This window comes from Sesamum indicum, linkage group LG3 (assembly GCF_000512975.1).
Source record: "Sesamum indicum cultivar Zhongzhi No. 13 linkage group LG3, S_indicum_v1.0, whole genome shotgun sequence".
In the NCBI taxonomy this organism is placed as follows: domain Eukaryota; kingdom Viridiplantae; phylum Streptophyta; class Magnoliopsida; order Lamiales; family Pedaliaceae; genus Sesamum; species Sesamum indicum.
Window position 1 is genome coordinate 7,378,767 of NC_026147.1, and position 27,637 is coordinate 7,406,403.

Here is a 27,637-nt window from a genome sequence, read left to right on the forward strand (position 1 = left end):
TATTCATCATTGCCATATGCCATTGCACAGGTTAAAACAATATACATACTTAACTGTAAACTCTTAATCCTTTTCATCCTCACACATATGTTTCTTCCTCTGTCATAGGTTGCAATTGAATTTCCGTATATATTTTCACAAGCAGCCGTCTATGGCAGCATCGTGTATGTGATGATGGGATTCGAAAGGACCGCAGCAAAATTCTTCTGGTACATATATTTCATGTACTTGACACTATCGTACTTCACCTTCTATGGGATGATGACAGTGAGTGTAGCTCCAAATCACCATATCTCCACCATAATTGGAGCTGGCTTTATCTCGACGTGGAACCTCTTCTCAGGATTCATAGTTCCGCGCCCTGTAAGTCCAAGAGCATCCATTCGCAATTATAAACGAAGACATTTCACTAGAACGTGTAGTGACAGCTATTCTGTCAAAGTTTTCACTGACAATAAGTAATGACAAAAAAAAAGTTGTGTCAAATGCCTCACTGTATGCAATCAGCGGCACAGCACAGTTACGACACGGTAACACAATTATAATTGTCGCCATAAACATGTCATTAATTAGTTCTTAAAAATTATATAATGACAAAATCAAAACTAGTGACAATTCAGAGATCATGCTTTCATATTTTTTTTCTCTCTCTTGCCAACACCAGAAAATACCTGTATGGTGGAGATGGTACTACTGGGCTTGCCCCGTCGCTTGGACGTTATACGGTTTGGCCACGTCTCAACTTGGAGACGTCGAAGAGTATATAAGCCCGGAGTATACGGTGAAGGAGTTCTTGCACAGTTACATGGGATTCAGACACGACTTTCTTGGAGTTGTTGCAGGCATGCACGTTGTGTTCGTAGTTGTTTTTATTTTCACATTCGGCTTTGCCATTAGGGTGTTCAATTTCGAAAGACGATGATGACACGCTCCGACAGCTCTGCTACTTCCATGAGAAATATTGTAGTTGAAGCTCATGTTGTATTTCATTGTTCTTACCGTAGATGGAATGCTTCAAATTTGAGCATCATTTTAAATGGACAACAAACTTTGAGAGTCATTTCCCAGCTGTCTGATATGATAGAACTTCAACTTAGCGGGTGTTTCATAGTAAAATGCAAACAATCCCCTTGTAATATCGTAAATTTACTCCTTGTGAAAAAATAAATAACGATTTACCTTCTTGTATTTTTAAAAATATAACTATTTAACACTCCTATGGTTTTTAAAATGAAACAAGTTATCTCCTTGTATAAAGAGTTAAATTGCTTCATTTTAAAAAGTACAGGAGATAAATTGCTATATTTTTTTTTATAAGAAGTAATGTGTTCGTTTTCAATATTACAGGAGAATAAATTATTATTCACCCTAGTATTAACAGGGGGGGTAAATTTCATTTTAGTCTTGGAGTTTTGATTTTAACTCTAAAACAATCACAGTCCTTTCAACTCAATATCAGTTTCTTTCATGGATGACTTTTCAATATTGCCCTTATAAAACTCTCTCTCCCTTTTTTTTTTTTAAAGAAAACCTTTCATCATTGGCTTTTCATTTTTAGTTACAATTTGGTCTTTCTATTTTTAAACTTAGAAAAATATAATTGTTTTAATTGAAATAATTTATCGTTGGTCAATTATTCAGATAATAATTTGATTAAGAATATATTAACGTAATGTTTTTGTGAATTTAATGAACTCGTTGAATTCTTCAAATAAAAAAATATTTAAATATATAAGTTGGAAAAAAAAAGGTTTCAATAAATAATTAGAGCAAAAAAATTTAAACAAAAAAACTTCTAAAACTATAACATAAATAAGAAATATAAATATGTCAACTAAAATGTTGAAAAATAGGGTATATAAAACCGCTTATTCATTCAGGTGTTCTATTATTTAAAAATTTCAAGAATTTCATAAATTTTAAAACAATTATATTGATATGTCATTAATTAAGTTAATATCTGTATATAATTGAAGATCACCATTTTGTTCTCTTTATTTTTTTTTTTGTTTGCCAATTATTTAAATTATTTATTTTTCTTTCAATAATTTCTAATAATTTTTTTCTATTCTTCATTTATCCAAGTAACATATATATTTTCAAAATAATAATTAGATTCTATTTTTTAAAATTAAATGTGCACAAACATCTGAATGATTAATCAATGATAAATTCTTTCAATTAAAATAATTATTATATTTTAAGATTATGTATGAGGGACCAAATTGCAATAAAAAATAGAAAGTGAAGGATTAAAATGATTTTGTAAAAAAAGAAAAGTTTTATAGGGATAATATCCAAAAATTACTTACTGAAAAGACTAATTTAAAATGAGTTGAAAAGACAAAAACTATTTTAAAATTAAATCGTATGAATCTTTCCTGTATTAACAGTGATAATTATTTTGTACAAGTCCCCACTACTCTAGCAGGAATTAATGATAAAGAAGGTGTTTATAAGTTGTCTCTAAACCTAATTTCCGAAAAATATATATGGATCAGATAGTGACAACAAATAACTATTATCATTGTATTTGGTGTTGTACCTAAATTTTCACATTAAATATGTCATTAATTATTTATATTAACAACTTGATACACAATTCTTGCCACCAAATATATTTTAATAAGATTTTAAGAATGTACGGGGTGGCAATTTTGATCATTTAAATTAAAATTGACAATTTGATTATGTAACTTTAAGAATTATGACAATTTTAGTCTTTTTCAAGTTGTAAAATTGCACGTTATCAATCATGTCAACATCTAAATTGATAACACCAGCAATCCAACATGTTTCCTTTCTTTCTCTTTTTTTTTGGAGGGGGTGGGGGATAACTCCGCAAAAAGAAAATTATAACTTTAAAAAAACTTGTCGTGTCATCAAATAGTAAATTTATTGAAAGTTTCAATTTAGGTGTTGACATGACTGACGTGAAATTTTCTAGCCAAATTGGCCGAAAAGGATTAAAATTGCATAATTTTTAAAATTACAAAGCAAAATTACCACTTTGAATCTAAAATGAACCAAAATTACCATCCACTAATTTACACGACTAATATTATATTTTCTTATCTTTTATTGCAATGACTGCATAATGGAACTCAACTGAAAATATATTTAGGCTTCAAAATATTATTTCAACATTTAATACGCAACACCAATTTGGTAGCAGAGGCCGTCGTAGCTATACAGGATATATTATCGAAATATTTGGTAGCAATTTTTAGGGTTGTCTAAGAATTTATTCATGGTGTAGGGTAGTTGTAAGAAATCAGTCCGTCCAATTAATTTTGTCAGCTATAAATAAGATTCGATTCATTGTATTATTTAATATATTAAAATTTAAAATTGGTCAATATATATCAGTAATTCTAGATTGAATAATGCATTTAAAATTAAATAAAGAAATAAAAAACTTGTATAAAAGTAGATATGTACGCAAATTCATTGGAATCGAATCTACGATCTCTTAGCTGATAGAATTATAGCTACGATGGCCTCTACTACCAAATTGATATTGCGTATTAAATGTTGAAATAATATTTTGATTGATTTAAAAATATTTATAAATATTTTTAAAAAAAACAAAAAACTTTTAGTAAAGATTAAGAAATCAGTCAGTCCAATTAATTTTTGTCAGCTATAGATAAGATTCTTGAGGGTTTAATTTATTAGTGATTTTGTCTTGTCCATGTCTTCTTTCCACACAAATACCAATTATGAAATAAAGTGCAATGTTGGGCCTTCATTTGGTAGCCCAATTCAATTTAATTAAAATAAAAATTACTACCATTGCCCTCAAATAAAACAATCAAACTCAAATGTCAGCACTTTTATTGATGATATAGTTATTTTTTAGAAGATTATGTATTGGTATTATCAGCAGAAATAAAAAAAAATAATTGGAGGAAAATTATATATATGCAAAGTAAGTAAAAATAAACTATGTACTTTTTTTGTCTTTTTAGCTTATACGTTCAAATTTTTGCTCAATTTTGAATGAAAATAAAAGTGGACCTCAAAGGAGTTCCATATACATTCAGTTTTAATTCTCCTTCATCTGTTCTTTCTAACCAAATATCAACCCGACCAAACAAACCCTAAGAATTATTATAAGTAAATGGAAAATGTGAACACTACAGAACAAAAAAAAAAAAAAGGATAATATCAATGATAAATTATGAGTAAATGATAAGCATTAAATAAGAATGATTGTTCATAAATTTAAAGATAAACTTAGCATTTTCCGATATTAGGCCAAAATATACAAATATCCATTATTTTTTATAAAATTACAAAATACACCTCTTGAAATTATACTTGCAATTACAACTATACATCCTATTTAGAAGCAAATTTTACACAAAATAATTTTACAAAAAATAGATGGGTGTTCATGTATTTTTTATCAAACTTAAAGGATGTCTATGTAATTTATCCTAAATTTAAATAATTATAAGAATTACATATAAATTGCCACTATTTATAACTAACCAAACATGTATCACAGAGACTTAGAAGGGGTATATTAGTAACCACTTCTATTTTTATGGTGAAAATAGATTATAGAAACAATTGTAAGTTAAGTCACAGTAAAAGTTGAAAGTATTTAAAAATATAGATTATTACGTGAAAAATAAATTAAGAAGAAAATTTTAAGTTTTGTAATTTTAGTAATTAATCATTTCTTTTTATTTTATATTACAAAATAGACAAGTTAATATTATACTAAAATAATTTTAATATATAAAAAAATTAACATCAAACAAGAACAACAAAAAAAAAAACATTTATTAATAAAATGTTTATCAAAATCAGCATTGAAACTATTCAGTTTAAATAAAATTAAAATTACTGCAACCGATCTCAAATAGAAAATTTTGAATTTAGACAAGATATATACTTTTATATGCTTTTTTTCTTATATTTTTACTTTTCCGTCAAATTTTTGAACGAAAACAAAATTGAACTTCAAAAAGGGTTTCAGATGTGTCTAGTTTTATTTTTCCTAACCAAATATCAAATTTTTTCTTATATATCCATTTTCACCTGACATCATATTATTAAAAATGCATCTTGTGCAACAATATTTTCAGTTATTAAAATATTTCCATAAATAAATTTATGTTAATTATAGTTTATAAGTTAAATGGGACAAAATATGTTGTTGAGCTCATTTGTCGGTTGAGAATATAACCATAAAAATTTTTTCAACTAGAATTGGTGATAACATTTTAAAAATAGACATCCATACATATATATCATAACATCAAGCAAAAATATTTTTATTTTGGTACATATATGATAATATAGATATGGGCTTATATATAATAGTGATGCAATATCGTATAATACTGCATTATTAGAAGGGGACAATAAATTCAAGACACCAATGTCGTATTCTTGACTAAAAGATCCTATGTTTTTATGAGATTTGATATAATTATTAATATTTTTTTATTATTTAAAAAGTTATTAATATCCACTGATATTTGATAAATTATGTAATATTTAGATGATAGTCTAGAATTTTCAAATTGTACTTTTAAAAAAAAATTGGACGAATTGGATGGAGAAATTTAAAAATTTGTAAAAAAAATTATCAAGTTCATAGAAAAGTTTCAGAAATTTAAGTAAAACTATAATTTATAGTTCACAAGGGCATTTCAATCGGTTTACTATAAAAAAATGAGTGAAAGCCAGTCGAACACCAACAGATTGGGTTAATTGTTGAACGACTTTTAAATTAGAGGGCTATTGGTAATTGACCAAACAACAAGAGTATATTTATAATTATATCAAATCTCAAAAGGGGTGATTGTAATACATATATAGACACACTATAAAAAAAGTATTATTAGCTACAATATTAGTGATTATGACTAAAAATTATGATAAATGACTACTATTAACCACGATTAAATAAAATCAATGCAAAAACTAGCTTTTCCATCATGAAAAAATTATTTAGTTTGGCTTTAAAACATTTTCCATGACTTTTAAGCATGACAAATGGTTTAGCCACCTTCACAAAAATTATGTTCAAGAATCATTACTAATCGTGGTCAATAATTATTTGTTACGTCTATTTGTTATTAACCATGACAACTAACTATAATTAAATATTATAATTTTTTTTAGTGATATATATATTATGTTTGGGCAAATTGTCTGGACTTAATTGAATATATAATTTATGCACATCTACCTCTGTTTACGTTGGGCTTAGATAAACTTTACTACTTGAGTAGACACAAACTAGTGTTAGTCATTGCCAAAAAAATATAATATTCTTCACATTATAAATGAATACGACATATAGCACACCTCTTCTTTAAAAAGATAATTATATTTGATTTTGGAAAAATTTTAAATCAGTTCGAGTTTAATTGTATTTGAACTAATTGTATGACAAGTGTAATACTTACCGTGCGATTGATGCACAATTAAAAAAAAAATGACCAATTACATAGCAAGTGTATCACACTTGCTCTGTTATTGATTTGAGTAAAAAAATTTCAATAATTTTTGAAATCTCAAAGTAATATGATATGATTCTTTTGTATAATATAATTTACATAACATTGACATAATAACCAAATTTTTGTCTGACATTGTACGCATTAGGTTTCCTGTAAGGAATATTATTGAATGATTTGATCTTCCCTCTCTAAGCTGAAAAAGACTTAAGGATTTATGGATTATATTATTACACCAAATTTGTACTATGTTCAGACAGGTTAGATCTACATTTAAACTCCAAAGAATAAGTTGTCATTGTCTTCAAGTCCGACGTACATTTAAAAAGAATAAAAATACTTCGCAAGATGTAAAATGATAATGATAATATTAAAGTTGCTATTACTTATACATATTTAGTGACGACACTAATTTTGTCATTGACAACTGACAATAATATATAATTTCCTCACAAGATTAATAATGAAAAGCTTTAAATAAGTTATCATGTCCAGTGTGTAAAAAATTATGGGTGATTTGTTACAGAAAAGATGTGCAATAATAAATTAATAGGTAAATTATATATTCTCGTTCGAACTATACTTATTTTTATTTTTTGTTATTTAAATTTCTTTTTTTGTGTCCAGTTATCATTTTAACTTTGTGAAATTTGCACTTTCACCATATACGAACCTTTTTCCGATCGATGTTTTTGCTGGAAAAAAACATCACATAATTAAAGTGCACATGTCAGAAAAACATTACTACATTGCCTTTAATATCATGTGTGCAATGCATGTGATATTTTTACGATAAAAAATCAACCAGAAAAAGGTCATATATAACAAAGTTGAGATAGTAAATTGGCATAAAAAAACAGCTTAAATGATAAAACTTAAAATGAACATAATTCTAATAACAAATGTAATTTACTCCAAATTAAATTTTTTTTGAGGAATTTACCCTAAATTAATTATTGACAACAGAAATTGCCACAATGACTGAAAATATTACTATATTATGTCGTCTCCAAGTTGCTGTGACATTTGTGTCATTAATTGTCAATTCTCACGTCTTAAATGCAATTTTTTTTCACTACAATTAAATTTAATTATTATCATTATAGAATAGAAACTAGTAAAATTTTGAAGTTTCAGTTCTTGATCTGTTCGTCGGAATAGCAGCCGGGAGCTCTATTTTCAGTTTGCGATGTTGTACATCGATGAATCTAAGATTTTCAATCTCTCCCCAAACTTTATATCGGCATTTAAATTAGTTAATTTTGAACCTAGATCATCCAAAAAAGCTGCGTGATCCGCAGATATTATTAGACATAGATATGCTCCTGATTCAAGATTTCTATCCTAGAGATATCCTGTTTCAAGAGGTATGTATGATAGGAAGGCGTAATAGAAATCCACGCCCCTTGTGTCGGGAAGGCTTTCTAAAATTTTTCTGCTAATTTTCTAACAAAAATTAACAAGAGGATTGGAAATAAGAAATTTTGGATGTTATAGGACTATTTTCGATATTTACATAATTAATAGGACTGAAATTTTTGCTAACAGAGACAACCCTAATATTGTCAGGGATCAAATAATTTATAGCAATATGACCTATACTATATTAAGCGTTCAAACTAATTTAGAGTAAACAATTATGAAATATGTCATGTTCCGCTCTGGGTAATAGTCTAGTACTGTTAGAAGGATCCATCTTTGTCCTATTTGATGTAACATTAATGCGTGATGGTACGGATTTTATTTTTAAATTATAATTTAATTATATTTATTAATTAGAAAAAAAATATAATTCTAGTATGTAAGTTAGGGGATTACAATTTTAATCTTATTTAGATTAAAATTTGCAATTTGATCATGTAACTTTAAAATTTGTGATGATATTAGTCATTTCTAACCAATTTGGCTGGAATATTTCAGGCCATCAGTTATGTCAACACTTAAATTAGGGCTTTTGGTGAAATTGATTATGTATTAGTCCAAGTTGTAATTCTTAATTGCAATTTTGGTCTTGTATTTTTAAGAGGTTGGCAATTTTGGTCCACTAATACTAGATGTGGCGATTTTAGTCCTCAAGCTGACAAAATAGTAGCGATTTTGATCCTTAAACTCAACTGGTGATCATTTTAACCATTTATGATAGAAGCTTAATATTACTATCAGATGCTCTTAATCAGTTACAACCTGTATCTGAAATAAAATTAAGCCTGCATAAACTTCATACATTAGTCTGACCGCCTTGCCACATGTTCCAAGCCCTCGATTTTACGAACTTCTTCCAACCAAAATACCGCAACATATTGTTCGTATGTACTTAACTCCTTCAGCAACAAATGTTGCGAGACGTCTACGATATACCAAGATTCGAGGTAGAATACCAGTAAGTAGAGATTGATTAGGTAAATTTAAGGAACTAGCAAAATACTAGAGTCGAATACACAAAGTTCTCTCTAGATAAGAGAGATCCAAAAGATAATTTCAGACTATCTCCTTGTTGTTGTTCTACTCGAATTTTGATGTATTATAGACCTCGTATCGTGTTTGTTCTTATTTGTTACTAAAGGAGTCAAGTATATGTGAATTATCTACTGCAGTAGTGTGGTTAGACGAAATCTGTAAAACCAAGAGCTTAGAATATCGATGGCAAGGTAGTCAAATCAAGGTATAAAGTTTATCGAGGTTTAATTTACTTGAAAAGCATATTGGATTTAATTAAATACATGTGACATTACTATTGAGCTTTTATGATAAAAGGGCAAAATGGTCACTAGTTGAGCTTAAGGACCAAAATCGTTACTATTTTGAAATATGAAGGACTAAATCGGTATATTATTAGTTAGAGGACCAAAATTGCCATCTTCTTAAAGATACAGGACCAGAATTAAAAATTATAATTTGGATTGCCACATCATCAAATTCATTAAAAGCCAAATTTAGGTGCTGACTTGGCTGATGACGTGGAATTTTCCAACCAAAATGACTATTCACAATTTTTTATATTATAGGACAAATGCGAGTTTTAATTTGAATAAGACCAAAATTATCAACCCTTCTAACTAATTTGGCTAAAATTATAATTTGTCTTATTAATTGTCTAAAGGAACACATGTCAATCGTGCATTGGTGTAACACAAATATATAATATCAATGTGCGATAGAAGATCTTCACCAGAGCCTATATGACTAAATTCCTATATATGCATAAGGAGATACAAAAATATTATTGAGGCCTTGCTAGATCAATAAAGTTGAAACCTTACAATAAAAAGATAATAAATTTGATAACATGGATGTGAATATATGTCCACTTCTATACTAGTTTGTAATTTCTAATTTATCACACTTGAATGTCCTTGTTAATTTGAATTGTTGAGTGTTAAATCGGTGTTTTAAATTTAATTTTATTGAATTATGTAAATACTAGTACTGGCAAAATTATATTTTTTTTATTTTGTAGCTATAGGTTGATAACACTTTTGGTCCCTATAACTGACTCTATTTATACATTTAGTCATTTTGTGTTCAATATAGTCTTGAATAGGGGTGATAATAGGGTGGATTTGGGTGGACCCAAGACTCGCCCTGCCAATTCCAGGAAGGACCCAAGACCCACAAGCGCCACAATTATTTTTAAACTCCGCCTCGCCCCGACCCGAATAAAATTGTTCATGGCCTAACTCAAATATTCAAGTCCAAAAAATAAATCCTCGATTATAGATGCAATATTCATAAAAGCAATCTAAACAATTTATAGCAATTATACATTACTAACAACTTTTTCATTTCATCCTCGTTAAGTATTGTTGGATAATCTTTTAATTTATCAATTGTTCAACAAATACCTAACAATAAACAAATAAAATAATATAATATTTTGTTAGTATTTTTTCTATCAAAATAAAAGTAAAATAATATATATATTAAATTATAAAGGGGGGCGGGTCCTTAAGCCCCCCCCCCCCCGGCCGACCGTGTTCTAATACTTAGGACCCCCACCCGCGCCGCTTGTAAATTTTTTGCATTGGGTTCAATTGACACCCCTAATTTTGAAAATATCACATTTATTCTTTTTTTTTTTTTTGGCAAACTTTAGTCTCGTATTGACACTACTATAATTATATAATTGACAAGATAAAAATTATAGTCACTTAAGTATATATTTTTAATGATAAATTATAAAATTGATAATTGATATTTTGTCACTGATATCATATTTTCTCGTGAAGACATGTGAGATATTTAGAACTAATTAATCCGTAAAAAATAAGACTAAATATTTAAATAAATTAAGTTACAGTACTAAAAATACTACTGAGTTATAATTATAGGATCGAAAATATAATTTGGCCAAAAAAGAGAGATATTTCGCCCATAATTAACTATATATTTCTTCACAGATTCAGAAAAAAGAAACTGATCACAGAACACCAATCAACACACAGACACATATTCATGGGTTCGCTGACACTGCACAAACTCCCTGTCATTGCATTCACAGAAGAAAACTCGAAACCTGGGACAGAAACATGGTCCAAAACATGCAGACAAGTGATATCTGCTCTGCAAGAATATGGTTGTTTTGTGGCGGCATATGATCAAATCACCCAACGTATACATACTGGGGTTTTCGAAGCCCTGGAGGAACTGTTTGACATCCCAACTGAAAGAAAAGTTCAGAACAAGTCCGCAAAACCCTTGTATGGATATGTCGGCCAGATCCCATTGATTCCTCTGTATGAGAGTATGGGTATTGATAATGCCAATACACTTGAAGGAATTCAGAGCTTCGCCAAAGTCATGTGGCCAAATGGAAATGATGGCTTCAGGTACAGTACTTCTTCATCCAATTCATTTTTTCGTTTTTGCTTTTTTGGAATTTAAAATTAGTATTATGTGTTTTATATTTTTGAAGAAAACCAGCGAGGTAGATAAATTTGTATGCGTAATAACCAAGAAATTTTAAATAGATCATCTCTACTTGTTCAAATTTTCTTTTTACATATATTATGATTTGTGGAAAATGTCTGAAAATATTACAACATAGTCCGGTTTTGGGACATGAAAAGTAAGGGAATTGATTTATTTTCTGATTTTATGTATATTATGATTGTCCAAAAATGTTTGAAAACGTTACCTCATAATATGGTATTGGACATGAAAAGTATAAATCAATTGATTTAGTTTACAAGTTTTACTTTCCTTGCTATAACAAAGTCGAACAACGACAAAAACTAGGATTCTTTATTTATGTCTTTTCTTGTATTAATTGTATTTTGCAAACGACGTAAAGAATTAATTCACGAAATTGAAGCCTCACGACCTTCGAGTCCCGCTAATATTTGGATATTAGTTTACTTTAATGACAGTTATTGATCAGTTGTACATATTTGAAATTAATAATTGACGTATATATATTGATTATTAACAATTGAAATTCATAATGTAATCATTGTAACTGGTTCATTTGTACTAATTCGTTTTTTTACTTGTAATTATTTTTTTCAGTGAAAAGCTTCTTTTGTACACAAAGTTAGCAGCAGAATTGGAGAAGATTGTTGTGCAAATGGTGTTTGAGGGGTATGGAGTGGGGCAGTACTATGAATCCCACATCAGTTCAGCCAACTATCTTTGCAGGGTCATGCAATACAGACAACCTAAGATGCAGGAAAACAGAATGGGATTTGTATCTCATACGGACAAGAGCTTCATGTCCACAATTCATCAAAATCAAGTTGATGGTCTGGAGATTAAAGCCAAAGATGGTGAGTGGTTTGGTGTTCATGACCTTTCTCCCTCCTCCCTTGTCGTTATGGCTGGTGATGCAATTATGGTGAGTTTATTTTATTTAATTCCAGTAATCATTCTGCACATTTTATAAAATAATTTATATACTTGTCTTTGATTTGAAGCTGACATCTTTTAACTTATTTAATCGTCCAATGCACACCTACGTGGTACATATATAAATAATTTAACTTAAGATTAAACTGATTTATAGATATAAAGTCAAAATTATAGAAATATATTTATAGTCACGATATTGAATTTTTAGAAATAAATTTGATTGATTTATTTTTTTTAAATATCTATCAAAATAGATATTGCAAATACATATTTTTATATATTTAAAAAAAGATAAAAAAACATTGTTGATTAGATTCTTTTGTATAAAAATTAATACTTTTTGTATTCTTTATTTAAAAAAATAACTTGTTAGATAATATTTATTAGATACTACACAATATTCGTTGCTAGGTAATATTATCAAAATAGATATTGAATACGTGGCACTTAGGTGAATAGTTTCAATAATTCTGTTTTATTATATATAGATATATATTTTTAGAATCTTATAAAAAAATTTCGGACTAATATTCCCTATATATTATTTATTTCACTCACCGTCAAATTTTTACATGTTTTCAAATATACTTTTTATTTTTCTTGAAAAATTTTCAGTAAACGTAAAGTAATAATGTCCACCTCATCGTTTAGGTGCAACATTTTTCATTTGAGAGAGGTATTTGTAATGTTTCTAACAACGATGTAGTATCATAATTATGTCAAACCTCAGGAGAGGTAGCTGTAATTTACCCTTAAATTAATAAATGTCATGACCTTAATTATTAGAAGTTTATTGCGAAAAAATAGTTCTATTTATTTTTTATATATATTAAGAAGTGATTAATTATTTAAAGTTTGTGATATACATATATGGTTTGGTTGGAGGACTATATAGGCATGGAGCAATAACAGGATAAGATCTCCACCCCACAGAGTGACCATGCAAGGAAATGAAGCAAGATACTCCCTTGCACAATTCTCATTCATCGAGAAATCAATGGTGCAGACACCTCAAGAACTGATCAACGATGATAATCCACAGCAATATAAACCGTTCGATCACCTCAAATTTCTCGAATTTTACAGCAAAGAAGAGAACAGGAGACTTGAGAGCGCCATCAGAACCTATTGCGGTGTCTGAGAATATTAACTCTCTCTTTGTTTGTCCAATGTTTTTGTCATGAGAATAAAAGAAAAGGTTCAGTTGTGTGTATGTATGTGGATATCAACTTTTCATGTTGGCTCTTCTGTCTTGGTGGCCAAATGTTAGTATATTTAGTACTCAATACATTAATATTTTTAAATCAATCAATAAATTCAACGTAAACAACAACAAACTACGTACTATTTTAAAAGTAGAAAAAATTACAATATTAGTCCTATAACTTAAGGGGAAGTAACATTTTTTATCCTATATAAATTAATTTTCGTAATTTAGTCCTGTACTTTTATAATTTTAACAATTTTAGTTTTTCTCCAGGCAATTTGGCTGAAAAATTGTATGTGGGTCCCCATGGCTTAATTAAATTGCAATTATAGTTATGTTGATTATTCGTATAGGACCAAAAGTACCAACTTGACTAAGTTACAGGACTAAAATCGTCAAAGCTACCTAAGTTACAAGACTAAAATTATAATAGTAGATGTTATTAAGCATAGTTTTTGTTAAATATTAATATCGACATAAATAATTATTATTGTAATCGATTTATTTCAATTAATAATAGTTCATTGTTGTTATTTAAAAAAAATATAAAAAAATTCAAATGCTTGCAGAATAATGACAAGAATTCCCGGACAATTAATTTGAAAGGGAATCTTATCTGAACATCATTTTATTACTATTATATATATATATGGACATTAATGTTTATATACATAGATATATATCTCTTAGCAGCCAATAAAATAAAGCTTGTTTTAAAATCAAATAAGGATCACCGTCCGTTCGAATAAGAAATATTGACATCGCGGGATCACATCTCATCCCATTTGTCTTCATCTTCTTTGTTTTCAAGTAAAGTAATTAAGGGCTTAATTATTTTTTATTATAAAAATTATAAATATGGTAACAAATTTGTGTCTAGTTGTTGTTGCATCCACGACTCGGCAAGAAAAATAATTTTTTAAAAGAAAAATAAAGCTTGAGTCGTGGATACTTAACGCATAATTATGATCTTAAGGACTTAAATTTGGAACCTGCCTTCAAATATTAAATTTAGGTTAAATTCTAACCCATATATATACATGTTTATCTTTTTGTTTTGCAGGTACCCGTCTAGCGAATATCGGCAATGATGATAGCCGAGATTCGTCCTTGAGCCAGGTTCCCTTGTTGGTCTTGATCTAAGGTAGAGATTGTTAAATAAAAATGGTCCATGACCTTATGGTAGGCCCAAGGCCCACTTTTCCACTGGATGACTCCCTCTTTTCGCCTAATCTGCTAGGCTCAATTGTTCAACCCAACCTATTACCCGATCCAATCCACTACCCTAACCCTAAAATTATTTCCCCCCATTTATTTTTGGTTGCGGCCGCTTTATGCTTCTCTCTCTCTCTCTCTCTCGCCTCCTTGGCCTTCTCCCTTCTCTGGTTTTTTACCAATAGTCTCCAATGGTATTGGGAACTTGTCACCGCCATTATCCTCCTTCTCCTTCTTCAGTTCTACCGTTAAATTCCCCCTCCCCCTAATCTGAAAATATCATTGAAAAAGTTTGAGGCAAAAATAATTTAGTGTTCTAGAGATCTTTGTGATATCCTAAGTAGTTGGTTGAAATTCTTTAGTGGCTGGTTCTTTGTGAAGATCCTAGTGATTTTTCTTGGTACACAGTCGAAGCAACCGTGAGATTAGTTGTCGGCCTTTTGTGGCCAAATCTTGCCTCTTCGAATCTCAACTCCCTGAGTCAATTTATTGCGTTCTTTATTTTTCTGTTGTATTATTATTTCATTCTTTGAATATATATTATTCTGTCAGAATCTATTTGTATTATTTAAGGGTTGAAAACTCAAAAATCTATAATAGCTAATTAGGGTTCTTGAGCTTCTGCTGAAGGGTGAATACCCAACATAATTAATTATCAACTTTGACAAATTAATTAGAGATGTACAGTTATTCACTAGAAAAAAAATTACTATTGCTTATAATATTAATGTCTATAACTAAAAATCATAGTAATTATATAGCACCCCCTACGCGCTACATCTAATTATTACTATTTCTTCATTTCTTTAAATAGAACTCATTCTATAAGTAATTCCCTTTCAACCCGTAAAATAAATTCTAATTTATCAATATATTATATATATCACAAAAGATAATATATACCACCAAAAGTTTATATTACCCACACTAGTTGTCTCCGTGTACATAACCTCAAGGAAAATAGTATCACAATTTTAACCACAACCTAATAAAAGACCAGAATATTTAACAACCAAACAACCAAAAACTCTGGCTTCAGATATCACGAAAATTTTTCGAGACCTTTCTATGAATTTTCTGTCAATTTTGTCGTTGCTATATAATTTAATTAAGCAACAATACATAGAATTACATATTTGGTTAATCATTTCGATGGAATTGTGTAAATTAGCTATAATAATAATTAAATCTAACAAATCCAATATTTTAATTAACTAGCTATATCAAATTTATAGCAAATGTAATATTTAATTCGACACTATTTTAAATAGCCAAAATCATAAAGTACTCCGATTAAATAATATATCACTCGATAAACTATATTTAATAAAAGAATTAATTAAATAATATAATTATATAAATTATTAAAAATTAAAATAAGACCCCTAGGGAAGCCAGCAAGCCAACGATCTAGTTTCAGTTGATCCAATTATAGAACTAGTGGTTACAACGAGTGAGCTAGCCCTCTTATTTTCAGATCTTTCTCTTTCTTCTGCCTAGGATTTCTATATCGACTTTCATTCACTCCCCACTTGAAAGTCGAATTAGGTCAACTAATCGAGACATATTTTAAAGGTCTTAATCCCTTAATGAGATTACTTTAACACAAGCTGAAGCTTAAAAGAAGATGGCCATAGTTGTGAGATAATATAATTATATAAATTATTAAAAATTAAAATATAAATCTTATCTCGCTGCGCGTCAACTGAAGCAGAAAAGGGGAAATTGCTTGAAATGGTTTGAGAGTATACATATATGTATATATATTATATGTTTATCATGGGGTGGGGCGGTGGGTGATGGCCCACCCCTCCCCCAATTCATTTTCCTCCTTTTTTCTTTCCTTTTCTCTTTCTTTCTTTATTTTTTTGTTTTTTTATTTACTTTAAAATTTTTTCAAAATATTCATTATATCCTTTCTAATTTTTCTAATTAATATAATTTGCTTTCAAATATTATAACGAACTTCAATTTAATTCATTCAAGTTTTATTATATCCCAAATTCAATCTATAATTTATTTACTAATTAAATCTAAATTTTTAATCATTACCTATTGGTTTCCCAATTACTTGAAAAATTCTACGGACGTCACAATTTTCCCCTCCTAAAAAAAATTTTGTCTTCGAAATTTAACTAACTTACCCGTTCAATGGAATAAATAGGAATACTTCTCTTTCATATGCTCCTCAACCTCCCAAGTCACCTCTCTAGGGGAATGATGACTCCATCTCACTTTTACCATCGGTATATCTTTATTTCTCAATTTTCTTATGTTTCTATCCAAAATCTCTGTTGGTTCCTCCACATATGTCAACTCCTCATAAATCTCTATCTTCGGCTCACGAATAATGTGGCTAGGATCAGATCGATAACGTCGCAGCATCGAAACATGAAAAACATCATGTATTTGTGACAACTCTACTGGTAATGCTGGTCAATATGCCAATGGTCTGATTCTTTCAATAATTTCATACGGTCTAATATATCTCAGACTCAACTTCTCTTGCTTGCCAAATCCAAGGAGATATTTTCAGGAAAACCTTATCACCTACTTCATACTCCATCTCCCTTTGGTGTTGATCAACATAACTTTTTTGTCGATCTTGTGCTGCCTTCAAGCACTTCTTAACTATTTGTATCTTTTATACTATTTCCTACACTAATTCATGACCTTCTAGTTGTCTTAATCCTTCTATATCCCAAAAAATCGGACTGCGACACCTTCTTCCATATAAAGCTTCATATGGGGCCATACCGATACTAGAGTGGAAACTGTTATTATATGCAAACTCCATTAGAGGTAGATGATCATCCCAGGTGTCCTTAAACTCCATTGTACAAGCTCTCATTATATCTTCTAGGGTTTGAATCGTACTTTCTGACTGCCCATATATTTGAGGATGAAATGCGGTACTGAAATGTAACTTTGTGCCCAATGCCATTTGTAAACTTTCCCAAAAGCGTGAGGTAAATCGGGAATCTATGTCTGACACAATCGATATAGGCACCCCATGTAATCTCACTATCTCGAAAATATATAACCCAACTAACTTATCCAGTGAATCAATTATTCGTACCGACAAGAAATGAGCAGATTTTTTCAATATATCCACAATTACCTCAATAGCGTCGTGCTTTCTGAATGTACGTGGCAACCCCACGACAAAATCCATACTGATTTTCTCCCACTTCCATTCTGGTATTGATAGAGGTCGCAGTTTACCTGCTGGTGCCTGATGTTATGCCTTTACTTGTTGACATGTCATACATTTAGCCACAATTTCAGCCACATCCTTCTTTATTGTCTGCCACCAGTAATAAAGTCTTAAACTTCGGTACATTTTTGTAGTACCAGGGGTCATCGCATATGGTGCATTATGAGCTTCCTGCAAAATCGCTTCGCGTAACCCATCTATAGCAGGCACACAAACTCGTCCCCCATTCACTATTATTCCATCAACTCTTATCCTTCGCGTAACCCATCTATAGCAGGCACACAAACTCGTCCCCCATTCACTATTATTCCATCAACTCTTATCAAAAAATTTATTTTCTTACCAAGTCTTATATTTTCCAGCATTCGTAATAAGAAAGGATCTCGAGTCTGCGCTTCTTTGATCTGATCCACGAAGTCTGGCTTAAGTTGCAAAGCTGCCAATAAACCCGCTACCTGATCAACCTCCAGTTCCGTATTCATAGACCTCATCTCTAGTAGCAATATCTGATTGTGACTCCCCAGATTGGCTAATGCACTTGAACTCTTTCTACTCAAGGCATCTGCTACCACGTTCACTTTCCCTGGATGGAAGTCAATAGTGCAATCATAATCCTTCAGTAGTTCTATCCGTCTTCTTTGTCTCAAATTCAATTCCTTTTGCATCAAGATATATTTCAAACTTTTATGGTAAGTAAAGATCTGAAATTTTTCTCCGTACAAATAATGTCTCCAGATCTTCAGTGCATGCACAATCGCGGCTAACTCCAAGTCATGTGTGGGATAATTTAATTCATGGTTCCTCAATTGGCGGGACGCATAAGCTATTACCTTTTCATTTTGCATTAACACACATCCCAAATCCTGTTTAGAAGCATCCGTATACACTATATATCCACCACTACCAGACGGCAAAAAATCAAAATCGGATTGGAGGTCAGTTTTTTCTTCAACTCATTAAAACTTTGTTGGCACTATTCCGTCCACTGAAATTCTACCCCTATTCTCAACAACTTGGTCAGAGGACCGATAATTATAGAGAAACCCTCAACAAATCTCCTGTAATATCCAGCCAACCCTAAGAAACTTCAGACTTCAGTAGCATTCTTTGGCACTCTCCATCCATAATAGCCTTTACTTTTGAAGGGTCAGGCATAACCCCATCACCAGAAACTACATGCCCAAGGAAAACTATCTGATTTACCCAAAATTCACATTTGCTTAACTTAGCATATAACTCCTCTTTCAAAATCTGTAAGACTATCCTCAACTTGCTCATGCTATTCTGTATCCCTCGAGTATACCAAAATTTTATCTATAAACACAATAACGAAGTGATCCAGATATTCCTGAAATGTACGGTTCATAAATGCCATGAATGCCGCTGGTGCATTTGTTAACCCAAAGAGCATCACCAGAAACTCATAATGACCATACCGAATGCAGAAAGCTGTTTTCGGTATGTCATTCTCTGCTATCCTCAGCTGCCAATAACCAGATCTAAAATCGATCTTTGAAAATATTGTAGCTCCATTTAATTGGTCTAGCAGGTCATCAATCTCGGCAATGGATATTCATTCTTCACTGTTACTCTGTTCAATTGGCGGTAATCGACACATAACCTCATACCCCAATCTTTCTTCTTCACAAACAGCACTAATGCTCCCCACGGCGAAGTACTCGGCTTAATAAACCTTTTCCCCAATAATTTTTCGATTTGCTTTCTGAGCTCTTGTAATTCCATTGGGGCCATTCTGTACGGTGCAATAGAAATTGAGGCAACTCCTGGGAGAGTTTCTATGAAAAAATCCACTTCCCTATGCGGTGGCAAACCTAGTAAGTCATCAGGGAATACTTTAGAAAAGTCTTTCACTATCGGGATTTCCTCCAATGTGGGATTAACCTTCTTAGTATCTACCACATGGGCTAGATATGCTTCACAACCCTCTAACATCAATCGTCTTGTCTCCGTGGCTGATATTACACAAAATGGTACTACGTGACGAATCCCCACAAATATTACTTTTGATTCACCAGAACATTCGATCATCACTTTTTTTTTATAACAGTCGACTATTGCTTTATGTTGTGCTAGCCAATCCATCCCTAAAATCACGTCAAACTCCTTCAAATCCAGCACTATAAGGTCTACAGGTAAATTTACATCTCCAATTCTCACTAAGCTCCCTTTCCTAACACTGTTCACTACCACACCCCCTCCCATGAGCAAATAAACAAACAAATTACATCCCAATGGGCTATTCTCTCCCGGTATTTTAGATGCAAATTTGGATTAAATATATGAATGTGTAGAGCAAGGATCAATAAAAATATAAGCTACAATGTCAAATAACAATATCGTACTTGATATCGCATCATTCGATGCTGGGGCTTCCTATCTAGTAATGTTATATATCCTTGTCTGGGCCTGTCCCTTAGTAACTTGTGCTCCAGCCCCTCATACCGCTACCCATAGTGTGGCCACTATCTCTGTTGCCAGTGCCTCTGCCTCTGCTAGCTCCCCTGTCATACTCCCAACACTACTTTGGCTCTGAGTCCCGCTAGCAACACTTTCAACCACGTCTATAGTCTGACTAGAACAATTCCTGGCTATGTGTCCTCTACCTCCACAACAATAACAATTCTTCGGTACATCATCCCGTTTCCAACATGGCCCTTGATATTGTCTTCATAGGTAGAACAACTCGGAGAAAAAACTGATCCTTGACCATAACTCGGTCCAGCTCCCCTTCTTGATCCAGTAGAAGACGTAACAAATGAGCTGCGTTCGAGTGAACCTCTGCTAAAGCCCGTGGATCCCCCGAACCTCTGTCCACTACTTCCTTGAAAAACGGGACCACCACGTGTAAAACTCCCACTTCCCGTTGAGAATGAGCGACCGGTTCCCCTCTTGGTCACCTACTCGATTCCCCTATCGTGTACGTTGATTTTTTTTTCTTCCCCCTTCTTGTCCTCCATTACTGCTTCTTCCATCCGGACTGTTGATTCAACAAGAGTTTTAAAATTTGTAATTCGGACTGCGAGGCCTCTTTTGATCTCCGATCGTAGCCCCTGCTCAAAATGGTAACAATGATCCTCCTACGTCACTATTGCTTCTAGTACATATTTAGCTAGTGCTGCAAAACGGAGATCATATTCTGCCACCGGTCTGATCATCCCCTTGCACTAAATTTAGGAACTCCATCCTCTTCTTGTCTTGGTACATCTTGGGTCTGTATTTATCATCAAACTCTTTCTGAAACTCAACTCAAGTTATTTCTCTTGGCTCATATCCCCTCTTTACAGACCTCTACCAAATCAAGATATTCCCCACAACAAGGAAACAACATACTTAAGTCGATTTTCTGGAGTGCAATCTACTAAATTCATCACATCTTCGACTTTTTCCCACCATCTTTCAGCAATCACTGGGTCTAAGGTACCTTCAAATTCCGTAGCCCCCATCTTCCTAATTCTTTCATAATTACGATTAATTGTAGGGACTACTGGTGCTGGCACTCGAGTGGATGCGTGTGCCTGTGTAAGTAATTGAGCTTGTGCTTGTGCTTGGGCCTGAAATGCCATTTGAAATATCTGTGCATACTCTGATGGTAATCCTGCCACTGGAGCACCACCGGGAGGAATTGGAGCATCAGCACCAACATCCTCTCGACCTACCTCCACCCCACCTGCACTTGCAGGTGCCACTGAGCCCTCTACGGACTCCGCCGACTCTTCCCTACTAGCTACTAGGTCAGCACGTACACCTTGAGAAGCCATCCTACATTAAACAATTCAATCATTAGGGACATCTCACAATCATTACCCTAGAAACATAGACCGGCTCTGATATCACCTAATGTAAGACCCCTACTCGCTACATCTAATTATCACTATTTCATCCTTTGTTTAAATAGAACTCATTCTATAAGTAATTCCCTTTCAACCCGTAAAATAAATTCTAATTTATCAATATATTATATATATCACAAAAGATAATATATACCAACAAAAGTTTATATTACCCACACTAGTTGTCTTCGTGTACATGACCTCAAGAAAAATAGTATCACAATTTTAACCACAACCAAATAAAAGACCAGAATATTAAAACTCTGGCTTCAGATATCACGGCTGACCCACCTAATAAAGACGACGATACCGCTCAAAGTCCAATGTGGCTAGTCAATGTGATTTATCTCCGAAAAAGTACGTGGCAAGGAATGAGCTGCCTAGTCAATAAGTATAGCCAATTAGTCTATATATATATACAGACAACGATTCACGTACGAGCAATCACACCGACTAACGGTCATTCGTCATATAGCAACATCAGATATAAATAGATACTCACAACTGTAAATCAATCCACGACATAATATTCGACATTATCGTTTATTAGTTAAGGGCCCCACTTACTCTAATTGGAATACATCAGTCAATGGTTTCGTCGGCCATCGTCATATCATATATAACACAGGATACCCGTTGTATGTGATATCCCTACACTCTTTTACTTCAGCTGTGTAGCAATATTAGCACAGGACATCACAAGAAACATGGTATCCCCACACTACCCCAGTGTGTAGCTAACAGCACAGGATATTCCCCGTTGCCCGAAATACCCTGGTAACCTACGCGCCATGGTACCTAGCTTAATTCATATATTTTTCATATCACATTATCAATCACATCATTATTAATCACATTTTCATAAACCATTGAGTGTGTTTCCAACTAGGTAAGCATCATCTTTTATCTCAATTCACGATCATCATTCTTTTCTTTATAATGTTAAGTTCCTTAATAATAGCTCCCAATTTGATTTCATACTACAATCAATTATACGATCACATAATCATACCAAACTCACGTCCAACCATTACAAACACATATGACACATAATAACAATTCCACCGATATTAGGGTAATCTAACAAATAATCCACAACTAATTATGTAAACAATCAATATACGAAAGCCACATATAATAATATAAAGCAAAGTCCACAATCGCATCCAAGAAATCAATATATATAATATATATAATACTACATATATAGATATATGTATATATATATATATAAATCCAATTAGCTATACTTATCTTAAATCCCCAAATACTTCGATTTCACGAGGGACTGTTCAACCCTCTACTTTGTCGTCACATCCTATAATAGAATATTATACGTATAATCAATATATTTAGAATATTATAAACTCTAAATAAAATATTATATAATGTTCGTACATTTTCTACCAATCTTTTGATATTCTATTTATATTAAGGTCCAAACCCATGTTCCATTTTCTTTGAAATAATTACATTTTTCTAAGCTTCTCAATCATATAATTGATTTATCAACTAACTCATAAGAATTCATTTAATCAAACCCCATATATATTTATAACTATTATTTTTAATAACATCCGTAAATTATATTACCACTGAAAATATCATTTTCCCTCTTTAATAACATAATATTTTTTGACTATAATTTTTCGAGACATTTCTATGAATTTTCTATCAATTTTGTCGCTGCTATATAATTTAGTTAAGCAACAATACATAGAATGAATATTTGGTTAATCATTCCGATGGAATTGTGTAAATTAGCTATAATAATAATTAAATCTAACAAATCTAATATTTTAATTAACCAGCTATATCAAATTTATAGCAAAAGTGATATTTAATTCGACATTAATTTAAATAGCCAAAATCATAAAGTATTTCGGTTAAATAGTATATCGCTCGATATAAACTATATTTAATAAAAGAAACTAATTAAATAATATAATTATATAAATTATTAAAGATTAAAATATAAATCTTACCTCGCTGCGCGTCAACTGAAGGAGAAAAGGGGAAATTGCTTGAAATGGTTTGAGAGTATATATATATGTATATATATTATATGTTTATCGTGGGCTGGGGCGGTGGGTGATGGCCCACCCCTCCCCGATTCATTTTCCTCCTTTTTTCTTTCCTTTTCTCTTTCTTTCTTTATTTATTTTATATTTTTTTATTTACTTTAAACTTTTCTCAAAATATCGATTACGTCCTTTCTAATTTTTTTAATTAATATAATTTGTTTTTAAATATTATAACGAACTCCAATTTAATTCATTTAAATTTTATTATATCCCAAATTCAATCTATAATTTATTTACTAATTAAATTTAAATTTTTAATCATTACTAATTAGTCTCCCAATTACGTGAAAAATTCAATGGACGTTACAAAATAATTATTATTAATCATGACTAAATAAAATTGATGCAAAAAACTAATTTCCATCATGAAAAATTTATTTTCTACAGCTAAGAGCCATTGATAAAAAGATTTGCAGATACTTTAGCTATCCTCGCAAAAGCTATGGTCAACAATCGTTGCATGGTTATGGTAAGTGACTATTTAGTATGACTATTTATTACTAATCATGGTGATTAATCATTGCTAAATGCTAGATTTTTTTGTAGTAATTGTTATATAATTAATAATTTTGGCAAATAAAAATTATTATCATTTAAATATATACATATATTTATTATAAAATTATTAATTATATGATTATATCAATATTTCAGTAAACTACGATATACTATACTAAAACATCATTAATATCATTTAGTAAGAATAAGATAGTTAATTTGGATATTATAACCTAATAGTTCGTAACTATATTAACAGAATCTTAATTTCTTCTACTTCATTAAAAAAAAAAAAAAAACTAAGTAAATGGAATATTCATTGATGCAATTATAACCTAAGAAAAAAAACCCAACTTAAGTGCATTGTCAACAGAATAAAACAATTAGTACACTAGTGTCATAAACAACCGTTTAGAATAAAAATTATTATTATTTTTTTATTAGTATAGACTTATAACTAAAAGAAAATATGGTTTCAAAGATGGATTTTTTTTCCGTATTTTAAACTAATACTACTGTGTCAAAATTAAATAGCGACAGAAAAATCCGTCATCGCACTTGTACCAGAAGGTCCTCGTGGCTAAATTTTGAAGATGGAAAAAATTCCCATTATGATTCTAAGATGAAAATATTCTGTCCCTAATTCTGACAAAAAATAAGAAACAATTTTTTGAAAATCCATCTCTATTTTCATAGATATATATAATCCATCTTAAAAATATATATAATTATTGAGAATATACATGTTCCACTCAAGAACGCTATAAAACACCACTTGTATGCTTCCTACCTCATCTAAAACTCTCCAGAAACAAGTTCTCAAAAAATTTAATTCAAAAAAGGAAAAAGAGAAGGAATCATGGGATCCCTAAATCTCCCTGAACTTGTTGTAATAGACTTGAGCAATGAGGGATTGAAAGCAGGTTCAAGTTCTTGGTCATCTGCATGCAAAGACATAAGACAAGCCCTTGAAAATCATGGCTGTTTTATCGCTTTGTATGACAAAATCTCACCCCAACTTCACAGATCCATCTTCCAAGCTGCTGATCAGCTGTTTGATCTTCCCACTGAAGTCAAAGTGCAGAACATAAATGAAAAACCCTACCATGGCTATGTGGGTCAAATGCCCATTGTGCCCCTCCATGAAGGTTTAGGCATTGACTATGCCACCACACTTGAAGGAGCTCAAAGTTTTACCAAACTCATGTGGCCTGATGGAAATGATTCCTTCTGGTATGAATTTTTTTGGTCCGGTTATTAGGTGATCTTGCATATTCGTTTTTTAATTTTTTAGAATAGTATTTGGTCCTATATCTTTTTAATTTTTGCTATTTCAGTTCTTTTTTTGGTCGGAATTTCGCAACGGAAAAATACATGTGTATCTCATGCGTACATGACCTTTTAAAATTGGGGCTACTATCTATTGGTTAATTTTTTTTCTGTATTTTTTAACCTTCAACTTTCGAGAGTAGCATTTTGGTACTACATCTTTGTAATTTTTGCAATTTGACTTACGTTTTCTGCTCGAGTTGATCTTTCTCGTTGTTGGAGGTGAATTTCAGCTTAAAAATACTGAAAATTAAAAAGATATAGAACTAAAATGCCACCTAAAAGTTAAGAAATGAACACACCAAATGATCTTCGTTATGGGACCAAAATCATTATATTTACCCTATACATATATAGTATATTTTTAGATGAGATGGTGGTGGAATATATTTTTTTAATTTTGTACTTTTGTATGTTTGTTAGTGAGACCGCAATGTCCTTTGCCAAGACAGTTGCGGACATAGAAAAAATTGCAGTAAGACTGTTGTTCGAGAGCTACGGTGTGCAAAAGTACACTGACTCGCATGTAGAAGCAACGACTTATCTTCTTCGATTCTTGAAATATCGTGCGCCCGAAGAGGGAGAGTCCAACAATGCTTTTCCCTCCCACACGGACAAGAGCTTCTTTACTGTACTTCATCAGAATCACATTTCGGGCTTGGAGGTTAGGGCGAGAAACGGCGAGTGGATTAATGTCGTGTTCCCGCCATCCTCTTTCGTCGTCATGGCCGGCGATGCTTGCCAGGTGATTATTCTTATTTTTTGTTAAGTCAAAAGAATAAATTGAAAGCCTTAATTAATTATAAGGTAAATTATATTTTGTGATCCGAATGGCTGTTTTAAGAATAATTAGTACATACATGTATAGGAATTAATTAATTATTAACATTATTGTTGGTTGGGAAATTAAAGAATTAATATAAATTAATTTGATAGGCATGGAGCAACAACAGGGTACTTTCTCCAAACCACAAAGTGAGCCTGGACAAGAATGGGAAGGAAACCAGATACACAATGGCCCAATTCTCATTCCTGAGCAAGATGGTGGAAGTACCAGAAGAGCTGGTTGACGATGAACATCCCTTGCAATTCAAGCCATTTGCTCATGTTGATTTGCTAAACTTCTATGCTACTGACCACGGTCGAAGATCCCAAAATATACTCAAAGATTTCTGTGGTGTTTGAAATGCATATATATAAATATATGTTTCCCACTTTATTAATAATGTTGGATTATTACATGCATGTTTTGATGAATAACATGAGTACTAAGTTGCCTTATGTTGTTCTCATGGTTTGTGAATAAGTGAAATGTATTATAATTGTGTGTTTTGCTGAAGAGATGTTTATATCAAGTTCAATGTTTTATGAATATTGTATGGAACTCTGAGTTTAATGTAAATTAACGGAAATAATATGAGTTCAATAATTTCTAATTTTTGTGAAGGTGAAGTTGAAAGGGAAATTCTAATCCGAATCGTACTTAATCAGATTGGAACTAATTATATGACAAATCTTATATATTTATTGTATAATTAGTGTATAGTTCAAAAAAATTGACGAAAGCTTAAATTAAATTCACGTGACCAAAAATGTTGTGAATTTAGTTTATTAATGGGACTAAAAAGTATTTTGCCCCAATTTTCCCTTAAAAAGTATTCCTCTTGTAGCTCAAACCATAGTCGGAAAACCTTATCGAATATATATTGTATTGCCTACTGTACTTACTATAAAAAATAAATTATTTTCTATATTATAAATGCAAGTATGATTTAACTATGATACATAAATATTATCAATCATAACTAATATAAGCAAATCAATGTATAATTATGTTTTCCACAGTTAATTAATACTAATTAATATTGGAGTTAAAGTATTTGTTATAATTCTTAATTATCTCTAAAGTG

The 27,637-nt window shown here is 31.2% G+C and overlaps 3 protein-coding genes across 3 annotated transcripts in view; all 3 read left to right on the forward strand.

The window, feature by feature from the left end:
• Positions 1-1,060, forward strand: part of LOC105157561 (pleiotropic drug resistance protein 1) — a gene marked incomplete in the record, with an annotated part of 7,086 nt that extends 6,026 nt beyond the window's left edge. Inside the window, 2 exon segments of the mRNA XM_011073967.2 lie at positions 109-363; positions 665-1,060. Coding sequence (XP_011072269.1) covers positions 109-363; positions 665-922 — 513 coding nt within the window.
• On the forward strand, positions 10,874-13,505 carry LOC105157597 (probable 2-oxoglutarate-dependent dioxygenase AOP1). Its single transcript, XM_011074008.2, has 3 exons — positions 10,874-11,308; positions 11,988-12,312; positions 13,222-13,505. The coding sequence occupies exons 1-3, from the start codon at positions 10,935-10,937 to the stop codon at positions 13,465-13,467; spliced, it is 945 nt and encodes a 314-aa protein (XP_011072310.1). The 5' UTR covers positions 10,874-10,934; the 3' UTR covers positions 13,468-13,505.
• Positions 25,173-27,142, forward strand: LOC105157599 (probable 2-oxoglutarate-dependent dioxygenase AOP1). Its single transcript, XM_011074009.2, has 3 exons — positions 25,173-25,631; positions 26,151-26,472; positions 26,664-27,142. Exons 1-3 carry the CDS (start codon positions 25,258-25,260, stop codon positions 26,910-26,912), a joined length of 945 nt encoding a protein of 314 aa, XP_011072311.1. The 5' UTR covers positions 25,173-25,257; the 3' UTR covers positions 26,913-27,142.

Bases quoted from the DNA above. Each gene is read 5' to 3' on its own strand.
- LOC105157597 (XM_011074008.2), top strand. From the start codon at position 10,935: ATGGGTTCGCTGACACTGCACAAACTCCCTGTCATTGCATTCACAGAA. The intron at 11,309-11,987 runs GTACAGTACTTC...TATTTTTTTCAG, and splicing joins AATGGAAATGATGGCTTCAG to TGAAAAGCTTCTTTTGTACA. The intron at 12,313-13,221 runs GTGAGTTTATTT...AGGACTATATAG, and splicing joins TGGCTGGTGATGCAATTATG to GCATGGAGCAATAACAGGAT.
- LOC105157599 (XM_011074009.2), top strand. From the start codon at position 25,258: ATGGGATCCCTAAATCTCCCTGAACTTGTTGTAATAGACTTGAGCAAT. The intron at 25,632-26,150 runs GTATGAATTTTT...TATGTTTGTTAG, and splicing joins GATGGAAATGATTCCTTCTG to TGAGACCGCAATGTCCTTTG. The intron at 26,473-26,663 runs GTGATTATTCTT...TTAATTTGATAG, and splicing joins TGGCCGGCGATGCTTGCCAG to GCATGGAGCAACAACAGGGT.